A 19,774-nucleotide genomic window follows, 5' to 3' on the forward strand; every position below is an offset into this window, starting at 1 on the left:
AGTTCACACACACAGCACTGCTTATTCAAGACATATTTTTAGTGTCCTGGCTGATCTGGGTGGCTGGAACAACAGAGAAAGCTGGAGCTAGGATAGCTTCCAGCCCTCTGTTTTTATTTGATCTGGCTGAGATTTCCCATTGTCTCTGTAAGCTTTAAAATTTTTGTAGAGTGATCTGGCAAAGACAAGCAATCAAATCTGATTCTGGGTCATACCAGGATCTGAGTGGCTAAGCTGCAGTAGCTGCTTTTGTTTCTCACTGATAAAGCACATAAAAATAAATGAAAATGGCAATAATTGCATCATAAAAGTTTTCTGTGCAAATGCTTTTCATATATGAAGGAAGTTGGTCTACTTACACCACTTTGTCATTCTGTAAACGTGTGTGTGTGGATGATAAATGAGAATTACTGTAAGAATGCATGACCCAGGATGTTTGGGAGGGGAGAAGAAGTTTTGAGAGCAGACTCCCTCATTCCCAGGAATTCATTCAAGTCCTTTATTTCAGCTATTTGCCCATTTACTGTTGCCTTCATGTAGGAGTACCTCCTTTACTGATTTCATTTGTTTTAATTTTATAGTGTCCCTTTCAAGGTGACTCTCACATTCTTGAGACTGTCCTATCAACATCCAGTCGATGCATCTCTGTCCTTACAAAAGATTTAAATTCTGTTTTTAGTGACTGCTGCTCTACTAGCTGTGCTCAGCTCTTCTGGCTAAGTTTTTTCACAGGCTGGAAGATTTATGAGATGAGCAACCGCAGCAGATATCTGGTGGGTTGACCTTGTCTGGCCAAGCTGCTCTACCCCTCCCCCTCTATCAACAGGATGGGGGCAGAAAATACAATGAAAAGCTCTTATGGGTCAAGATGAGGACAGGGAGATCACTTACCTATTACCGTCACAGGCAAAACAGACTCAATTTGAGGAAATAAATTTATTGCCAATTAATTGTAACAGAGTAGGATAGTTAGAAATAAAACTGAAACCACCTTCCTCCCTTTACTTCCCTTTCTGTCCAGGCTCACCTTCATTCCTGAATCTTCTCCATCCCCCTAAGTGACACAGGGGGATGGGGAATGGGGGTTGCAGTCAGTTCATAACATGTTGTCTCTGCCACTCCTTCCTCACACCTTTCCCCTCTTCCAGCGTGGGGTCCCTCCCACAACATAAAGTCTTTCGTGACCTTCTCCAACATGGGCCCTTCCCGTAAGCTGCTGTCCTTCAAGAACTGCTCCAGCATGGGCCCTTTCCATGGGCTACAGTCCTTCAGGAACAAACTGCTCCAATGTGGGTCCCCCATGGGCCGTGATCCGCTCCTGTGTGGGCTCCTCTCCACAGGCCACAGCTCTAGACAGGAGTCTGCCCCTGCGTGGGCTCTGCATGGGCTGTGACTTCCTTCAGGGCACATCTACCTGCTCCCGCATGGGATCCTCCACAGGCTTCAGTGTGGATCTCTACCACCATGGTCCTCCATGGGCTGCAGGGGCACAGCTTGCCTCACTATGGGGGATCTCTGCCCAGCACCTAGAGCACGATCTTCCCTTCCTTCGCTTGGCATCTGCAGAGTTGCTTCTCCTTCCTCTCTCACAGCTGCTGCACAGTGTTTTTTACCCTTTCTTAAACAGGTTATCAGAGAGGTACCACCAGTGCTGCTGATGGGCTCAGCTTTGACTAGCAGCTGGTCCATCTTGGAGCCAGCTAAAGCTGGCTGTGTCTCACATGGTTGCAGCTCCTGGTATCTTGTCACAGGAGCCACCCCTGCAGCCCTGCTGCTGCCCAAAACCTGCCATGTAAACCAAATAAAAGATGGAATATCTCAAAATCTGTATTTTTTGGGGAGGGTTTAATTATCTTAATTGCTTAGCTTTCTGCTGGTCACAGGGGTCAATAGACCTTGTAAAATCACTTTGCTAACTGGAGCTTTTGGAAGAGACCTTGCCTCCAGTCCAGTGAGGTCTTATGTAGTAGAAGTTTAGTTTTGAATGTATTCCAGATGCCACACCATACTGTAGGGCAGTATGACAGTACAAGAACTTGTAGACAAAGACCAGCATCCCAAACTGCAGCATTCTGGAACAGAAATGCTTGCAAACCGTGGTGGTTCTTTCCACAGGATCTCTCCCCTTCTGGATTTTCTGGAGGCTTGGTAGAAAACTGGGCCAAAGGAAACATTGTAAAATTTGTCTTACATCTTTAAAGATCTATTTTTCTTTAAGTATACTGGCTTTCAAAATAATTGGTAGCATCTACAAAGGAAATGAGTTGTATGACTCTGCTGTTAATGATCACTAATCTTGCTTAATCCTGTTTTCAATTTGCAGCTTTTATTTGCTTCATCTACTTTTGATGTTATGATAATAAACAGTGTAATTCCAGGCACTGTAAAGAAAAAGTCTTTTCTTAAAAATAAAAACATTTTAAAGGTTGGATAGCTTGTGGCACTAGTACTCAGCTTCCATCCCAGTTTCTGTTCCACTTGGAAGTAAGGATGCATTTCCACTGTTGTTAGGCTGCTCAGATAAACAAGTTAAAGTATTGGGAGCACTCCTGTCAACACAGCTCAGCCCTGGTTGCAAAACTTGCTAACGTGGAGGTGGAAGGGGCAGCTCCTGTAAGTGGCTCTTGGCACAGCTAGCCCACGCTGCTGCAACCAGCATTAGACGTCCCCCGCAAGCCAAGGAGATGTTCTTCCGCTGGGGCAATGTCACTGACGTGCTTCCTGGTTACCTCCTGCTTCTCCAAAGGAAAGAAGGAGCCGTGGGATGTGTGTGCACCTTTCCCTGCCCCCAGGATCCCTGGCTGCAGGAGCCACTTGTGCAGAGAAAGAGGAGGTGATGCCCTGTGCAGTTTCAGTCACCATTTCTCCTTTTGTAGGCCTTGCCCTGGGGTTGTGTTCACTATGAGCTGTGGTGAGCTCTTGGTGTCGAAGCTGGCTTATTTAAAGCCAGACTCACAGCAGTCTAGTGCAGTTTAGGCATATGTGTGCAGTGTTTCAAACCTGACCTAGCTGAAAGGGAAGGAATTGGAGATTTGCCTGCTTGTATTAAAGCAGAGATGCAACAGTTTGTGTTACAGCAGCTCATTCAGGACTAATCCAGCTGTTCTCTGTGTCACAGCTGGCTGGTCTTGCACCCTGACTTAGCTATAGCATACGTGGTTTGACTGTTGAAATGTCATCAGATAACTCTTCCTGCAAGGCCCTGAAGCAGGACCTGATTTTTGCAAGGGAGCTTCAGGAAGAAAACAAGCCAAACTCCTCCCCTCTGCCAGCCTAACAACCTGGAAAAAGTAGGTCAGAGTTGGCCAATCTTCCAAGTCCCACAAGCTGCACATGTAGATCTTCATGTGGCCAGCAGCCCTAAGATGTACTGTATGCCTAACAGAGCAAAGCAGAGCAGGAGGGCTGGAAGTATCTTGCAGGAAGGAAACAGAGATGTTCCCATATATCCTTATAAGGAAATATATATCCTTAAAAACCATGTATCTTCAAAAATGAGCAATACCTGTAACAACTGCTCATGAAACATCTGCTGCAGGTCTCAGTCTAACAATGAGGTAACTGCAGGCTTAATTTCCGTTTCCTCGACGTGTGCAATATTTTTGGCCTGTTGTAGGGTTAGTCAGAAGCAGTGCTGGGAGGTGAAAGTCATGTTTGAAACAGGCTCACGTGTTCCACACTGAAACTGATCCAGAAGTTGCTGCTCTTTCCAGTTGCAAAAATATCTTTTCAATGAGAACTAAATTCTGTCTCTGAATACTTGCCGTGTAGTTATTGAGGCAGGGACTGTTTCTGTAAAATGTTAGTGAAAACTTGTTTCTGTCCTAGAGGAATGCTCTCCTGTTACTCCGTTGCACTGTGATGATACCACCAAAGCAGTCATGCTGGCGTAGACCCAGGATCCATCTTTCCTGATACTCTAATTGAAGGCCCTCCTTGTCTCCCTGCCCCTGCCACGCTGTGACCAGCTGCAGCCCCAGGAGAAGGGAGCTGGACGGTGGCTGGAAACTGCTCATGTTCAATGGCTGTCATCTCTCCAGGCAGAACTTGGTGGTGGGGCTCTCCCCCGGGGAGTTGTGGACACCACTGTTTCTCCAGTTGGAGCCTTTCACTTCTTCCATTTAGCAGGGGCCTCCCTTCTTTTATTCCATTTGTCCTGTGTAAAAATTTTGATTTCTTCCTGCTCTCTTTTCTTTTCCCTCTCATCCCCCTTCCCAGGGAGGGCCTTGAAGTTGTGATAGGATTGGGCTAATGCCTTATCCTGAGGGCAAATCAGGAAGAACATCAGTCATAGCCAGAATCAAAGGAAAAACATGAACAGGGTAAGCATGTGAAACTCTCCTCTGATCCTCTCCAAGCACTCAGCTGTCTTCAGTAAGTGACTCCCTGAGCTGGTTGTGATTCTGGTCTAATTAGTAGCCTCACTGAGTTTCTCATGCATAAACTACACTGGTTTTCCTTGAATCCATGTAAGTCTTTTCATCCACAGCTCCTTTGATAAGAAGTTCTGCAGGTTGCTATCCACTCCATGAAGGAGACTTTTAATTTGTTTTGAAATTGGTTTTTTAGAAGTGCAATTCGAAACTTCCTCTGGTTACTGTTTCGCATTTTGCAGGATGCTGACTGTCCCGTATGTCAGTCTGTGACAAAGAAAAATTCTTAAAAATAAATAAGTGTGTTGAGTTATGTATTTCTGACTGAACCTGTTCTGAAAGGGAGGAAGAAAAAATCATCAGCCTTCCTCAGCTTCGTCACCACAGAACGGAACACTTCTGTGAAGCCTGTCACTAAACCCCCTGCCCTATCAAAGCAGTGCTGGAGGGCAGTTGGGATGCAGGGAATGTCTGCTTAGTGCTGGATTGTGCCGTGCTTCGTTGGACAGCGTAACTCAGGCGCACAGTCATCCCTTTCCCTTTACAGGCCTGTAAAATCGCTGTGCCTACGCCGCTGTAAGTGCTTCGCAATCCATTCTTCAGTCCTGTAGATGAAATGCCTGTAATAACCCCACTGAGCAGCAAGGCTGGGGCAGAAACAATTCACAGGTGTCACTTTATTCTTGCGTTTCCTGTAATTGCTTGCGGCAGCAATGATGGTGGCTTTACTAAGATGTGATGCTTACGTAGCCAACCTGAGCCTATCCTTAGCTACGGTTCTGCCCAGTTAGCACAGCTCCAGGTTTTTAAAACGTCCCTAACAATTATCTGAATTAAAAAGTCAAGGGAAGAGCCTCTTCCCACTCAAGGGCCTGGAGGCTCCGCTTCAGCAATACAGTAAATCAAGCTCCAGGGCTGCTGGTGGAGGACCAAAACCTCTAAAGCCTCATGATACCAAACACAGATCCAGTGTAAACTTGTTCTGCGGATTCAGAAAAAGTTGCCAGTTTAAATTTGTATTAGCAGACTTTATGCCAGACTAGGAATAATCTATACTCCGTCAGCTAACATAAATCTGGAATAAAATTCATATTGTGGGTTTTGAGTAATTTACCAGGAATGTAATGATGTGCCTAGACCTACTCTAGACCAAATTATCACTGCCCAGATCTGGTGCTGCCGTGGACCCACAGCCGTAGCTGAACTATTCCTTCTCTCCTCCTTGTGTTGGCAGAATGAAATGTTTCAGAAGTTTAACGCTGAAAAAGCTCCGAAGAACTAGGCATTTTAAATTAATTTAAATTAATTTTAAAAAACCCCAAACCCCTTGGATTCTGGCACACTACTAGAAAAACAGATTTTTCTCTGGGCTATTACAAGCTAATGTTCCAGTCATGTTTCACTGCTGTCTGACTGCAACAGGAAATGTACAGATAACCTAATGAAGTGAATATTTTTTTGGTCTTGGCACTTCTACAAATTAGGTTGAACCTACCGAAGGGTTCAGCTGACCTGTTTGGGGATTTTTTTTCCTTTCAAGGCTGGATCAGTGAAACCGCTGGTGGCGTCCCACCCCAGTAACCTGGTAGTGCCCAGCCAGTGCTGGGAGTTCAGTTCTTTCCTTCACTTAAGTAACACCGGAGATGCAAAGCACTGTAATAAAAGGCACTAATAACCTGTAATAAACGTATTACCTAATCACAGGATTTCTCATAGCATAGCTGCTGCTTTAGGAGCTGCCTTACTTCACTTGTAGTCACCTTCCGCTCATGAAATCTCGCACTGCATCATCCCTTTTGCAAAATCGCTCTTGAAGATGAAGGCCAAGAGCCCCGACGCTCGCTGCAGTGTTTGATGGTATTGAACGGAGGGCTTGTGATTGTGCGGCTGCGGTAGTTTTTAACGCAGCCATTACCTAAGAGGGTGACGAGATGCTTCTGTGTGCGGCAGCCTGACGCAGCCAGTTCAGCTCCTGGCATTCCCAGGCCAGGTGACATTGCCGGCTGCTCTGGGGGGACCTCGCAGGTCTGCCTTTTATCCAGTCTTCCTTGCTCGTCTGATACTGAATTAATTAATCAATTAATGGTGCCTATGTCCTCTGAACACCGGAGGCACCTTTTTTTTAGGGCCTTGTGTTAGTCTGTCCTTTCACTGGTTTGCAGCAGAGCAAGAGTAAGCGAAATCTAATAATTCATATATTTGTTAAGATGATGTTTGGGAAACATTAATTATTTGGGAATGATTGATATTTGACAATTACTGATTAATAGTTTTTTTAAGAATTCCTTTTTTTAAAACTGGAAAATCACATTAAACGTGATTTTAAAATTCATTACATTTTCACCTAACTGTGGCAGAGAGACCAAATCATATTTCTATGCCACTGTGAAGCATATTGTCCAGTGAGCCCCTAAAATTCACTATTTGGATGAAAATTCAGTTATTATTTTTAAGCACACAACAAAACTCTGTTTCCGGCTGAGGAAGTGATTCATGTAGCTTGTGCCATGCTGTGATTGATACTAGTTAATGTTCAACCAGTTGAAAATGCCTTTGTAGCCCCCGCTTTGGGTTTCTCTAGGCAAACGGTGGGTTTGATAACTTCCATAAAATTCAGAGGAACCCTGCAGCCAGGCAGCAGCGAGTTGAGCTGGACAGCCTGCTCGAGCTCCCTTCCCCAGCCAGAAAACCTCCTGTGCATACGCTTGCTGGCATTTTTTAGCTTCCTTCCCCTGGGAGGAGAAGGAGGTGGTCCAGCAATTCCCATCAGCAATTCCCAGCTTGGCCTCAGTCAAGCCGCTCAGCTGCGTGTAACTTTGTGCTAACTGAGTTGGACTGTCGTGCAGTGAGCCAAAAGTATGGTGGGACGTAGACAAAGAAAGAGGGTTGTTCGTGACCTAGTAAGATTTTATGAATGGGAGTAAGATTTTATGACTGGAGCATCTCTCGTATGAGGGAAGGCTGAGAGAGCTGGGTCTGGTTAGCCTGGAGAAGAGAAGACTGAGAGGGGACCTCAACAACGTTTATAAATATCTGAAGGGCGGATGTCTAGAGGAAGGGGCCAGACTCTTCTCAGTGGTGCCCAGCGACACGACAAGGGGCAATGGGCACAAACTGGAACACAGGACGTTCCATCTGAACATGAGGAGAAACCTCTTCCCTCTGAGGGTGACCGAGCACTGGGACAGGCTGCCCAGAGAGGTTGTGGAGTCTCCTTCTCTGGAGAGATTCAAAACCCGCCTGGATGCCATCCTGTGTGACCTGCTCCAGGTGATCCTGCTCTAGCAGGGGGGTTGGACTAGATGATCTCCAGAGGTCACCTCCAACCCCTACCAGTCTGGGATTCTGTGATTCTGTGATTGCACTTAATGGTGGAGGATGTTGGTTAACCAGAAGGCAAAAAACCTCCAATGAACCAAATTAACGTAGTTCTTTAAGGAAGTTCTGCCATGTACTTGCTGGAATATTCCTGTAATTGCATAAACATGGTGTCTGGAGATCATGGGTCCAAAAAATCTGGATCCAGATTTTGTTTTCTGTAATCATGATGCATATATTAACTGAAATTAAAATTAATACAATTTTATTTAATGTCCATTATGATCACAAGTGTCTATGACATGCTAATGTGGAAAAAAAAATGCAAATTCTTACGGTGCAGAATTTTTTTGGTAGCAAACCAAATTTTGGCACATTTTAATAACTTTGCATTTCTTTCAACTTTTGATGGACAAATGAGATAAATTTTGATGTATGATGGTAGTGGCTTCATCCTTGGTATTTTTTTATTTAAGCAGGCTTTCTATAGTTTCTTTATGTCTATTTTGCTGTTGAAATAATTGAAATCGGAATGACTGAAATATAAATTATATGTCTGAAATATTAATTATATTAATATGGGGGCCTGATGACAGTCCTCTCACCAAATTAGTAACATAAGATCAAATGGTTTCCAGTCATTGTAGAAAATTTTACAGGTTTCTTTGCTAGACAGATTGCTTAAAGCATTACTCATTTTTAATGTGAAAATGATTGATCCTAATTACTGTCCATTGTGTGTTTCACTTCCTGGTTCATAATGTAATTTAGAGATAGAATTCTATAGCAATTACTTAAACAGGAGATAAATCAAACGAGGAAAAGTCATTGAATCCTTACTTCCTACCTCTCCACCGTTTCTTAAGCCAGTGTGTTGAAAAATAACAGTTTAGATGCTGACTCTGCTTTTGTTATTGGATATCTGTCTTCAGCCCCTGGAGATTTGGTGGGTGCTATAAATCGTACAAAAGGATTATTATGAGCATTGTGTTAATTACTTTTATAATTTATCTAGCTATAAGCTGCTAATCGCAGGACCCTCTGTTAGTTCCATTGATGTCACTGCTGAAACGCTTAATTTTCTTTTTTAGTGTTAAAATGCGGGTTTAAATACACTTGTACTTAATTGTCACTTCATATTCATTTTTTCCTGAGAAATAGTAATGGAGTCTGGTCCCTCTGTGATCTGTGCTGTTACGTATGAAGCTTTTGACACTGAAAATACGGTATTTTAGTTGCATGCACACACTGAGGCACTTGCTGCAAATAGTCAGTGCTGGGAAGATAGGACTATGGAATCCTACTGTACAGCCACTGTCATACGGCACTGCCCGCGTCCATTTGCAAACCTTCCAACCTTTACCTACGTTAAAAAGTTGCAATGTACTGCAGAGTGCTAGCCCACAAACGATGGAGGAGTCACACGCGCGTGCCTGTGCAAAGAATAGCCCGAAGCCTAGCTGAGCTGCGTAGGAACCTTGTTTTCTTCAGAGGTGTCCCGAGGAAGAGGTACAAATTCTTACACATTGATTGCTTCTTTTGAAAAGTCTCTGGTTGGTATTTCAAGTAGGCTGCTAAAATAAAAGAGCAATTCCATGACAGTTGTCTCTAAATAGATAATTCTGTATTGATTACACTCGCAAAACATCAGCTTTTGACCCATAAAGCATTTCATAAAGATGCTTGCTTTTAAAATCAAAATATAGATAACGGCAGTGATCAAGCTACTTTTCACTTACGTTTTCAGATTAGTTTTTTGAAAAACATACCTGGCAAAACAACTAGCAAAACCGCAAGCAGGAATAAATATATCCATGCAAAAGGATACACACTCTGTCTGCTTTATCTGTGTTTGATAACTTTAATGTTTCGAAATACATAAGCAAATGCTTCTGTGTAACTTGCCAGATTGCTGGTGGCTAGTTTTTAGTCCCTAACCAATAATGAGGAGTAAGATTTTGGTTGATGTAGTGTAGCTTATAACAATATCTTAATCAGAGCACAGAGTCTTCCGGTATTCTTCCTCTTCATGCGAAGAAGGAAGTTATAAAAGAATAGATTTTCATTTTCTTAGTTGAAAATAGCACAAAATAAACTTTCAAACATGAAAGGGCGGATGATTAACTCTTTGCCTCGAGATAAAAAAGATAATAAAGGCAGGGAGTGAGAGGACGGCTTAGCAATACCGAGTTACTGAGACTGATTTATCTAAGTTTGGTTGTTCCGTGCCTTGGGTTTAGTTTCTGTTTCCACACTGACTTGGAGCCTGTTTGATAGAAGTTAGTAATGGCATCGGTATGCCAGCTCTGCGGTGGTATGGGGTTTTCACAGGCTTTGGGATTTTCAGTACAGATAGGAAACCATTTGCTGATTGTGTTTAAAAGAAAAAATTAAAAGAGTTTTGTAACTTTATCATTTGAGCTGATCACATAAACAATTGAACGGAAAGGGAAGCATTGATGTTTTGCCCAGAACAGTGTTGAGCACCGTTACTTTGGTTAAAACCCAAGCTTTTGTAGGCAAGTTCAGTCTCTGGGCAGAGCAAGTCTGTAGTATTTATGGCCAAAGTAGTGCTCGATGTCCAGGCTTACCAGATGAGATCTTGTCACTGCTGATTTCGGTAGATATTTTGCCGTTTAATTTCAAGGGGCCCTGAAATAGCTGCTTGTTAATTATACAGGTAGCAGGGTGACCTTAGCAATTAGGTAAGACGCACAGATAGGGAGCATGGTGTAAAACTCCCTAGGAAGTTCTGGGAGTGTTGTAGCAGCCCAAGGAAATTCTCACACAGTGAAATCTTTGAATCACAAAATCTATTAAAATACACAATCTATTAAATACACAATTTTAATTGATGGGACCCTGAGTCTAGGAGAAGGTTTGGTTACTGTCCCTGAAGTTTCCCTAGCTAGAGGAATACTTAACTCAAAGCATAACCCTTGCCTGTTACTGTGTATCTGCAGAGATATTTGAAGCACTTTGTGGCTCAGTTCAGTGTCTTTTACGTTTGGCAATGGCATCAGAAGGCACGTGAGGTCTGGCTGATGTTCCTCACTGGAATTGCCAGGAGGCCAAATGTTTTGTGTCTGGATTCCGTTCTGCCCTGATACACGTACAGAAGCTCCTGAGTGGTTTCAAAAAGCCTATTTTTGGTTAGTTGGTTGATTTTTTCCCAAAAGATAATCAATTCTCATTTGCAAGTATCACACTTTTTTGTTTCTCTCTTTTCTTCCTTCTCCCAGCTGAAATGACCTTGTGGTTCTGGGCGTCAGCAATCTCATTGATAATGTTGTATTTAAATCCAACAGGCTCTAAAATCACATGGCTTTGTAGAAAAAAGTATCTTTAGACTTTAGTGTGTACAAGGAGGAATGTTCAGACCTGTTTTACGTAGTAGTGGGTTTTAATCTCTTTCAAAAAGAGAGCTTTAAGAAAAGAATTTTTGTTTATGATGGGTATTGTAGTTGCTCGAAAGTGTTTGCTAAAGCAGCGGACAAACTTTGAAGAAAGGATGCTTGAAAGATGTGCGCGTTTTACCACAGCAGAGCAGGTGGCTTTTCATGATCACCAAACCCACAGAAATAGCTTCCTATGCTCTCCTGTGAAGCATCTGAGCAATGTTTTAGAGAAATCTGTAAAGGACTACATCAGTCTTGGCCCAATTCAATTTGACAGAAAAAAATCTCATTGGACAGAACAAAGTGACATGCTTTAGCCAGCTGGAGAGGTCAGATTTTTATGGCTGCCAGCAATGCGTTCTTTCCTCTCAGGACTGGCTGTTACTAGACACATCAGATGAGTTTTGTCAAACGTGTATTTTTCTCCCGCTGATAATTCTGATTAGCTACGGTTGGTGTATGTTTCTGTATATTCAGTTAGTGTTCCGTACAGTTGTTACTCAAATATACTGTGTAAATAAGATCCTGATTCTGTGGTGACCCCCGCAAAGCTCTGGTGGTTGCAGTGGCTTCAGATTTGAGCAGCTCTCCTTACGCTGTGTTCAGCAGGGCACAAGTGGCCTGGATGATTTCCTTTAGGATTGCCAAATCAGCAAAGGTGAAAGAGGATCCAAAACTCTATACCAAGCTGCTGGTTTTCGTTGTTAACAGCAGACTGTTCTTGTGGAATACTTAACTTCTGTGACACAAGCCAAAGTAATGAAAGGCTAGAAAGAGAGGAAGGGGTAAGAGCTTTTACAAATAATTACCACTGCCTGGTAGAAGTATACACATTTCCAATAAACTTGCCTCAGTCCCTGTGCCATTCTGTTTGTTCAAGGCTTTTCTCCTCCCCTCTTAAAAGCATAATGTCTGTTTCTTTTGGGGAGATTGTTAATATCATTGTATCATTCATGTCATTATATTCACATAATTTATATAGTTGAATATGTCTCTGTCATAGACCATGAGGTGATGTGTGGTTTCACATAATTGTATTGATTATTATTTATATTATTAAGAATTTTATCTAACTTGAACATCGGTTTTGCTCTGTAGTTGACACTCCAGACCCGTATGTGGAGCTGTTCATCCCATCTGCCCCTGATTGCAGGAAGAGAACGAAGCATTTCAATAACAATGTGAATCCCGTGTGGAATGAGACCTTTGAGTTCATTTTGGACCCCAACCAAGAGAATGTTCTTGAGGTAAATCACATGGCTGAGCTGCATCTGTGAAAACAGAAGTTGTACAATGTCTGGAAGATTAAAATAACAGTAGCTTGTACGTGCATGGCATCTGTTGTCTCAAGATTTCAGCTTTTTTCTAAACATTAAAGGTTGGGTTTTGCCTTTAGGCATGGTGCTAAGCAAGAGATGTTGTATAAATTGTATTATTCGAGGAGTAACCTTGAGAGTCATTGTGAGATATGCCTCTGAGTCATCTCAAACTGCTCCTGAGGACTAGTAGTTTACTGTTCTTCGCATCAGCCATAAATTATTTTCTGTGTGCTTCCTACACTGATTCAACTGTTATGGACAGTGAATAGCTGGGGGTAAAGTCAAGTCTCTGCCCACTCCCTGCTTCTTCCTGAGGAGACAGAACATAGCAGCATGATTCTCCTTTCTCCTCTGTGCCTGGAGCCAAGGGCTGGGTAGCCCACCCAGCAATGGTTTGGGTACTCTTACTCCATGTGCAGGCTCGTTGACTAAGCCACCATTAAGTCTCAGTATGTTAAGCCTTTCCAGGTTGTGTACAAAAGGTGAGTGTTAAGTGTAACTATTTTATAAGTGGGCATGGCAAGCATTTAAGGTTATCTGGAGTCCTTTGTTAGCTTGGTTCTTCGTAGGAGATGGCTGTAACCTGTGAAGTCTTCTGACCCAAGGTTACAGAGTTTCAGCATAAATGGGCCAACTGGGACGGAGGCTAATGCCTGTGGAGCTTTTCCTTGAGCTAGTAACCGTAATCTCTTGGGGCTAAACTGTTCAAGATCTGAAAACTGAATTGTGCTTCCTACAAGGCTCCCTGTGTTCCTGGGGAGAGGGGTACGTTCGACAGTTGGGCGAGGAAGAATCCCATGTTCAGCTCAGTGGAGCACAAAGAACTACCATATGCGTCCTGCACAAGAGACAGCAATACTCAGGAATTCACAGTTACCCAAAACAGCTTCCACCAGCCGGTCAGGTCCACCAGTCACCTGAGTTGATTCTTACTAAATGTTTTGGTTGTAGACATGCAAACTGGCCACATGAAACTTGAGAACAGTTTGAAATCCCTTACTTCTTGCTTTCTAGTAGGTCAGGCAAATAGATATCAGGAATTAGAGGAATGGAGTGATTCTGGCTTCTTTGTGAGAAAACATTTGTGGAAATAGGAAGAGGAAAAGAATAACTTGGGTTCATCAACCTGCCTTTGTTGCAGTATGGGAACTAAAAATTGTTTCAATTTTGCCTGATAAAGCCTTTGTGGATTCTAACAGACGTCCCTGGACAGAGATTTTTACCTGTCTCTTTGCAGATCCTGTGCTTTTTTGGAAGATCTGCAGTTGGCTAAATTATTGATGTGATCTGTAGTAGCTCTCATGATCTTCAAAAGATAAATGGAATGGTGTGGTGGGTTGACCCTGCCTGGGGCCAGGTGCCCACCAGAGCCGCTCTGTCACTGCCCTCCTTCACTAGACAGGGGAGACAAAGTACAATGAAAAGCTTGTGGGTCGAGATAAGGACAGGGAGAGATCACTCACTAATGATTGTCACGAGCAAACCAGACTGAACTGAGAGAGGGAATTCATCTAATTTATTACTAAGCAAAACAGAGTAGAGGAATGAGAAATAAAATCAGCTCTTAAAACACCTCCCCCCACCCCTCCCATCTTCCCGGGCTCAACTTCACTCCCGGCTTCAACCTCCGCCCCCCTCAGCGGCACAGGGGGACGGGGAGTGGGGGTTACGGTCAGTTCATCGCGCGGTGTTTCTGCCGCTTCTTCATCCTTAGGGGGAGGACTCCTCTCATCGTTCCCCTGCTCCAGCATGGGATCCCTCTCACGGGAGACAGTCCTTCACCAACTGCTCCAGCGTGGGTCTCTCCCATGGGGTGCAGACCTTCAGGACCAAACTGCTCCAGCGTGGGTCCCCCACAGGGCCACAAGTCCTGCCAGCAAACCTGCTCTGGCGTGGGCTCCTCTCTCCATGGATCCACAGGTCCTGCCAGGAGCTTGCTCCAGCACGGGCTTCCAACGGGGTCACAGCCTCCTTCAGGTGTCTCCACCTGCTTCAGCGTGGGGTTCTCCATGGGCTGCAGGTGGAAAATGTAAGAGTTTCTTACATCTTCTCACTCTTCTCTCCGGCTGCAAAAGCTCCCCCTAACTGTTTTTTCCCTTCTGAAATATGTTATCCCAGAGGCGCTGATGGGCTTGGCCTTGGCCAGCGGCGGGTCCCTCTTGGAGCCGGCTGGCATTGGCTCTGTCAGACACAGGGGAAGCTTCTAGCAGCTTCTCACAGAAGCCACCCTTGTAGCCCCCCCTCCACTACCAAAACCTTGCCACGCAAACCCAACACAAATGGTAAGCTGAGGAATAGCAAATAATAGTTACGAACAGTAGGTCAGATTCTGCTTGCAGTTACACTTAGGCAGCTTCTGTGTTAATGTATGAATTTGTTGAGTACAAAACTTGGTTCAAGGATTTTTAAAGGATAAATTCTTAAAGTCACAAACAGCAGCGGCCAATGGCTTACCTGCTGCCTTCTTGGGAACAGTACCACCTCTTACACGCTGTGTCTTTATGCATTCTGATATGAAGAAGTCGAGATGCTGGCAAGCCATTAATTTCTTACTCTTACATGATCTCAGATATTTTTGACCTTTTGGGGCCCTGGGTCATTTGCTTCCTTCCGTGGTAACAATGTGACTAGCTCATTTCCCAGCAGCATGAGAACCCTCAGTTACTAAAACATCTTTTGTAATTTGGCTAACATTTTGTAAGGTGTTTCTCAGATTTTGGCATGGTTTTATGCAGTCGTTATAAAGTGCAGGTTTTTATGAGCTGGCACACTGTTGATTTCCAGGACAGTATGGCCATAGCATACTGCCAGGTTCTGCACGTCTCTGTCTCCTGTAACAGAACACAACAAGATTGATAATAAGTAGAATTTGGAAATGTATCTTTACAATAACTTAGGGCTGTTGCTGGTTTCTGAGACACATGCTATAAAATTCCATGAAAATTGCCTGCAAAGATCCAGTGATACCCTGTAATGATGGTTAATTGTGGACCTGGTTGATACATTGTCGTGGTTTAGCCACACATATATGTGTTGTTCACAGTAAACATTCTCTTCCCCATGAAAGGTATAGTCTTTAGGTTAATACTGATGTTTGTGTTCTGCCATTGTTGTACACACATGCAATGCCTGGCAGAACCTTTGGATTGTGCATGGAGTGCAGTGTCAGAATTCAAATCTGTGAAACCACCTCCCCACCCACAACCTCATTGTGAATTCCCAAGCTCACACAGACCCCACAATCCTCTCGACTCCTCAGATTATTTTAATCTAAATCTTTAACTCTGTCCCAAGTGCAGTTTTCACTCTGAAGTGTTAGAAACTCTCCAAGATCCCATTAAGAAGTTTTTGCTATTGCTATTGGTTTTAAAAGCCCTCAGAGATTACAGCAATGGGCATAAAGTTCTGCAGGGAAACAGAAGAATGTAGCTGCCATTAAAATAATGAGTTCTGTCCTAAAATACATTTCATCATTTCAAAGGGTTGCCTGTGGCACAGGATGAAGAAGATTCTTTATAGCTGAGAAGAGGCTGAACCCAGATGTAGCAACGAGTTATTCAAGTGATAGTATCTTGATTCCATTTGTTTTATGCAAAAGATATGGTCCAAGCTGCAAACATACGATATTTTAGAAGATACAATTCCACAAAGTGGAAAAAAATCGTAAGCCAAATGAGTTTGGAGAACTCAATAGAAACCATGTAAATGGTAATTTGAAATTCTTTCTGAACATCTTGAGAACTTGGAAGGCTGCCACTGAGAAAAAAGACTGCTAGATGTAGACCCATGTAGATTAGAGCAAAAGCATTGAAGAGTATTCTGTGGTATCCACATACATCTTTGGATAGTATCACAGATGAAAAAGGTATATGCTCTGACATGGAGAATATGAGAAGAGACTTGAAGATCTGGCTGGATACAGGGAAAAGCTTTGTGTAATTTGGAATGCTGTGCAATTTTGCAATAAAAATCTTGGTCTGTAGATACAAGGCTAGAATGTATGGATTCTATCTTCACTGACATGTTTTTTGGTGTATCACTTTCAAAACGATATTAGTTTCTCTGTAGACAGGTTTTACTAACTGGAAATTTGAAGTAATTGTATATTTTATACGTATAATTTGAAGGTATTATGTCTGCTTTGAATGATGGTGAGATTTACGGACAAAGGTGCTCAGATGAAAAATGCTTTGTAAATGATACTGCCGTACTCATGGAATTGAATGCCTTGAAGGTGCCACCTACACTATACGTCTCTTTTAAAAGAACATGTCTGTTGGCATTGGGCATTGACTGGGCTGGATTAGGCCTATTCCTTTTCCATATTGTCTTTTTTTTTTTTTTTTTTAAACTTTAGGCATAGGCTATATGGAATTAAAAAGGGATTTATCGAAGTAGAATTGAATACCCACGTATCTTTTCTAGGTTACTTTGATGGATGCCAACTACGTTATGGATGAGACTCTTGGCACATCCACATTTCCTATATCTTCTCTGAAACTGGGAGAGAAGAAGGAGGTCCAGTTAACTTTCAATGATGTAAGTTGTGACCTTTATAGCTTTACCTGTGTTGGTGCAGCTTTGAACATGATGGAAAGTTCTTAAAAGAGCACTTGAACTGAGAGACCTAAACTGTTGTGTAGACCAGGACGTACCACATTTCAGTCCTTTATCAGGTGTCTGAATTTTATCTGTGCCCCATTCTGGTCACATAAAGCTTCTTCATAAATCAGTAGAGGATGGTGCTTATAAAGGCTAAGTGACACATCCTAAGGGCTCTCACTGAGTCTGATGTTACTCAGAGTATTCCCTCAACCACTTTGGTGAAGCATAAGGCCTGCTCTCAATACTCATCATGTACATGGTCCTAGATGAAAGGAAATCCAAGGCTATTTCTGATCCCATCAGTCTACCTCAGTACTATGTATGTTTGTGTTTTCTTAATATAGGGCTGTGTTTTGAATTCAGGAAGGGATCAGAATATGACATGGAGGCGGTAAGGGTGGCAGCCCTTCAGTCAGGACGTAGCTGAACATTTGGGGCACAGGAGGGAGTATCTCGGGGGAGGATTTTTCTCTGCGTACCCTGTTCTGAAGTTCTTTTCCAAGCATTCACTGTTGTCCATGGTTAAACACAGAGTGCTGGCCTAAAGGCACTCTTTTATGTTCTTACAGTCCTGCTGAGAGAAGAATTAAGCAGTGCTGCTGAATGCCTCGGTGTCCTTTCTGACAGAATCCTCTTTAAAAGTCTAAACTCAAACTTACGCTTGCTAAACCGGTTTCTGCACCATTTGGTTCAATTTAGTTTAACGGACTTTGTTAGCATGAGAGGTTGCGCAGATTTTGCTGGTCAGTATGTTATCTCTACTACTGATGCCTGTGGCTTCCAGAAAGCTAACAGAAATTCACAGATTCACAGACTGGTAGGGGTTGGAGGTGACCTCTGGAGATCATCTAGTCCAACCCCCCTGCTAGAGCAGGATCACCCGGAGCAGGTCACACAGGATGGCGTCCAGGCGGGTTTTGAATCTCTCCAGAGAAGGAGACTCCACAACCTCTCTGGGCAGCCTGTCCCAGTGCTCGGTCACCCTCAGAGGGAAGAGGTTTCTCCTCATGTTCAGATGGAACGTCCTGTGTTCCAGTTTGTGCCCATTGCCCCTTGTCCTGTCGCTGGGCACCACTGAGAAGAGTCTGGCCCCTTCCTCTAGACATCCGCCCTTCAGATATTTATAAGCGTTGTTGAGGTCCCCTCTCAGTCTTCTCTTCTCCAGGCTAACCAGACCCAGCTCTCTCAGCCTTCCCTCATACGAGAGATGCTCCAGTCCCTTAATCATCCTCGTGGCCCTCCACTGGACTCTCTCCAGTAGTTCCTTCTCTCTCTTGAACTGGGAGCCCAGAACTGGACACAGAACTCCAGATGTGGCCTCACCAGGGCAGAGCAGAGGGGAAGGAGAACCTCCCTCGACCTGCTGACCACGCTCTTCTGAATGCACCGAAGGGATACCATTGGCCTTCTTGGCCACGAGGGCACACTGCTGGTCACAGAGAGCTTGTTGTCCACCAGGACTCCCAGGTCCTTCTCTACAGTGCTGCTTCCCAGCAGGTCAAGCCCTCACCTGTGCTGGTGCCTGGGGTTGTTCTCCCCTGGGTGCAGGACCCTACACTTGCCCTTGTGGAATTTCATTTGGTTCCTCTCCGCCCAGTTCTCCAGCCTGTCCGGGTCTCACTGAATGGCAGCGCAGCCTTCTGGTGTGTCGGCCAGACCTCCCAGCTTGGTATCATCAGCAAACTTGCTGAGGGTACACTCTGTCCCCTCGTGCAGGTCACTGATGAATATGTTGAACAAGCCTGGACCAAGCACTGACCCTTGGGGCACACCACTAGCCACAGGCTCCCAATGAGACTCCACAGCACTTATCACAACCCTCTGGGCTCTGCCATTCAGCCAGTTCTCAACCCACCTCACTGATCCCTCACCCAACCCACACTGCCTGAGCTTGCTGACGAGGATGTTATGAGATGTAAATTCTTTTATTATTATATGTTTCACTTTCAATACCTGGCTTGTTGTAACCCAGCCCTAGTTACCATGCAATAATGCATTAATGTGCACACTTTAAAAAAAAAAGGCAAGTCCCAATTGGATTATTCTCTTTAAACACGTATTCGAAACAGATGGAGTCAGTTTAACAGGGGTGGTCTGCCTGCACGGTAACTCCTGGAAATTTTTGTTAAATCTGTGTGTAATTGAGCTTGTTCTGCACGTATCAGAATATCGTCATTTATTAGAGTAACACATCACAAGCCATTCTGAATATAATTCAATACTTGTAGCTATATCCATCACATCTTGTTATCTTTGTATGTATATATATTGTATGCATATGCTATATGTATAAATACTGTCTGCATTTCTGTTTTGGGCTGTGGTTTATTATATGATCAGAGGTCTTAATTTGTGACTGCTCTGCTGTTTTCCATGTGATATAACTTTAAAAGTGTGGTAACAGTCCTATTTATTGGAAATCAGAGAGTTTCATATGGAAGATTTAGCATTTAATTAGGCATAGCCTTAGGGCAGCTGGAATTTTGATAGTCTCATTTTTTTTCTTTTTAAAGTATCTGCATTTTTTTGAAGTTTCTGCATATTTATTTCACTAAGTGCTTCAGTAACTTGGGCTTCCAGAGTTTGGGCTGACTGCAGATGCCTAATTATTCCAGGCCCAAGGTGAGGTAGTGAGAAAGAGCTCATGAATATATTTTGAAAACAGTTTACAAAGCTCATGCCAATAATATAAGGCCTTGCTACATTACAGATACACTTTAACTTCTCATCAGCACTCAGCAAAACCTGGTGGAGTACATAG

General features: G+C 43.5%; 1 protein-coding gene across 3 annotated transcripts in view; it reads left to right on the top strand.

Moving 5' to 3' along the window:
- Positions 1–19,774, top strand: part of PLA2G4A (phospholipase A2 group IVA) — a 110,456-nt gene that overhangs the window by 50,413 nt on the left and 40,269 nt on the right. For all 3 annotated transcript variants that reach the window (XM_075760562.1, XM_075760561.1, XM_075760560.1), the window contains exons 5-6: positions 12,188–12,336; positions 16,834–16,947. In XM_075760562.1, the coding sequence (XP_075616677.1) occupies positions 12,188–12,336; positions 16,834–16,947 (263 nt within the window). The remainder of the gene's footprint in view (positions 1–12,187; positions 12,337–16,833; positions 16,948–19,774) is intronic.

The sequence above is a fragment of the Balearica regulorum genome, chromosome 8 (genome assembly GCF_011004875.1).
Source record: "Balearica regulorum gibbericeps isolate bBalReg1 chromosome 8, bBalReg1.pri, whole genome shotgun sequence".
Lineage (NCBI taxonomy): Eukaryota > Metazoa > Chordata > Aves > Gruiformes > Gruidae > Balearica > Balearica regulorum.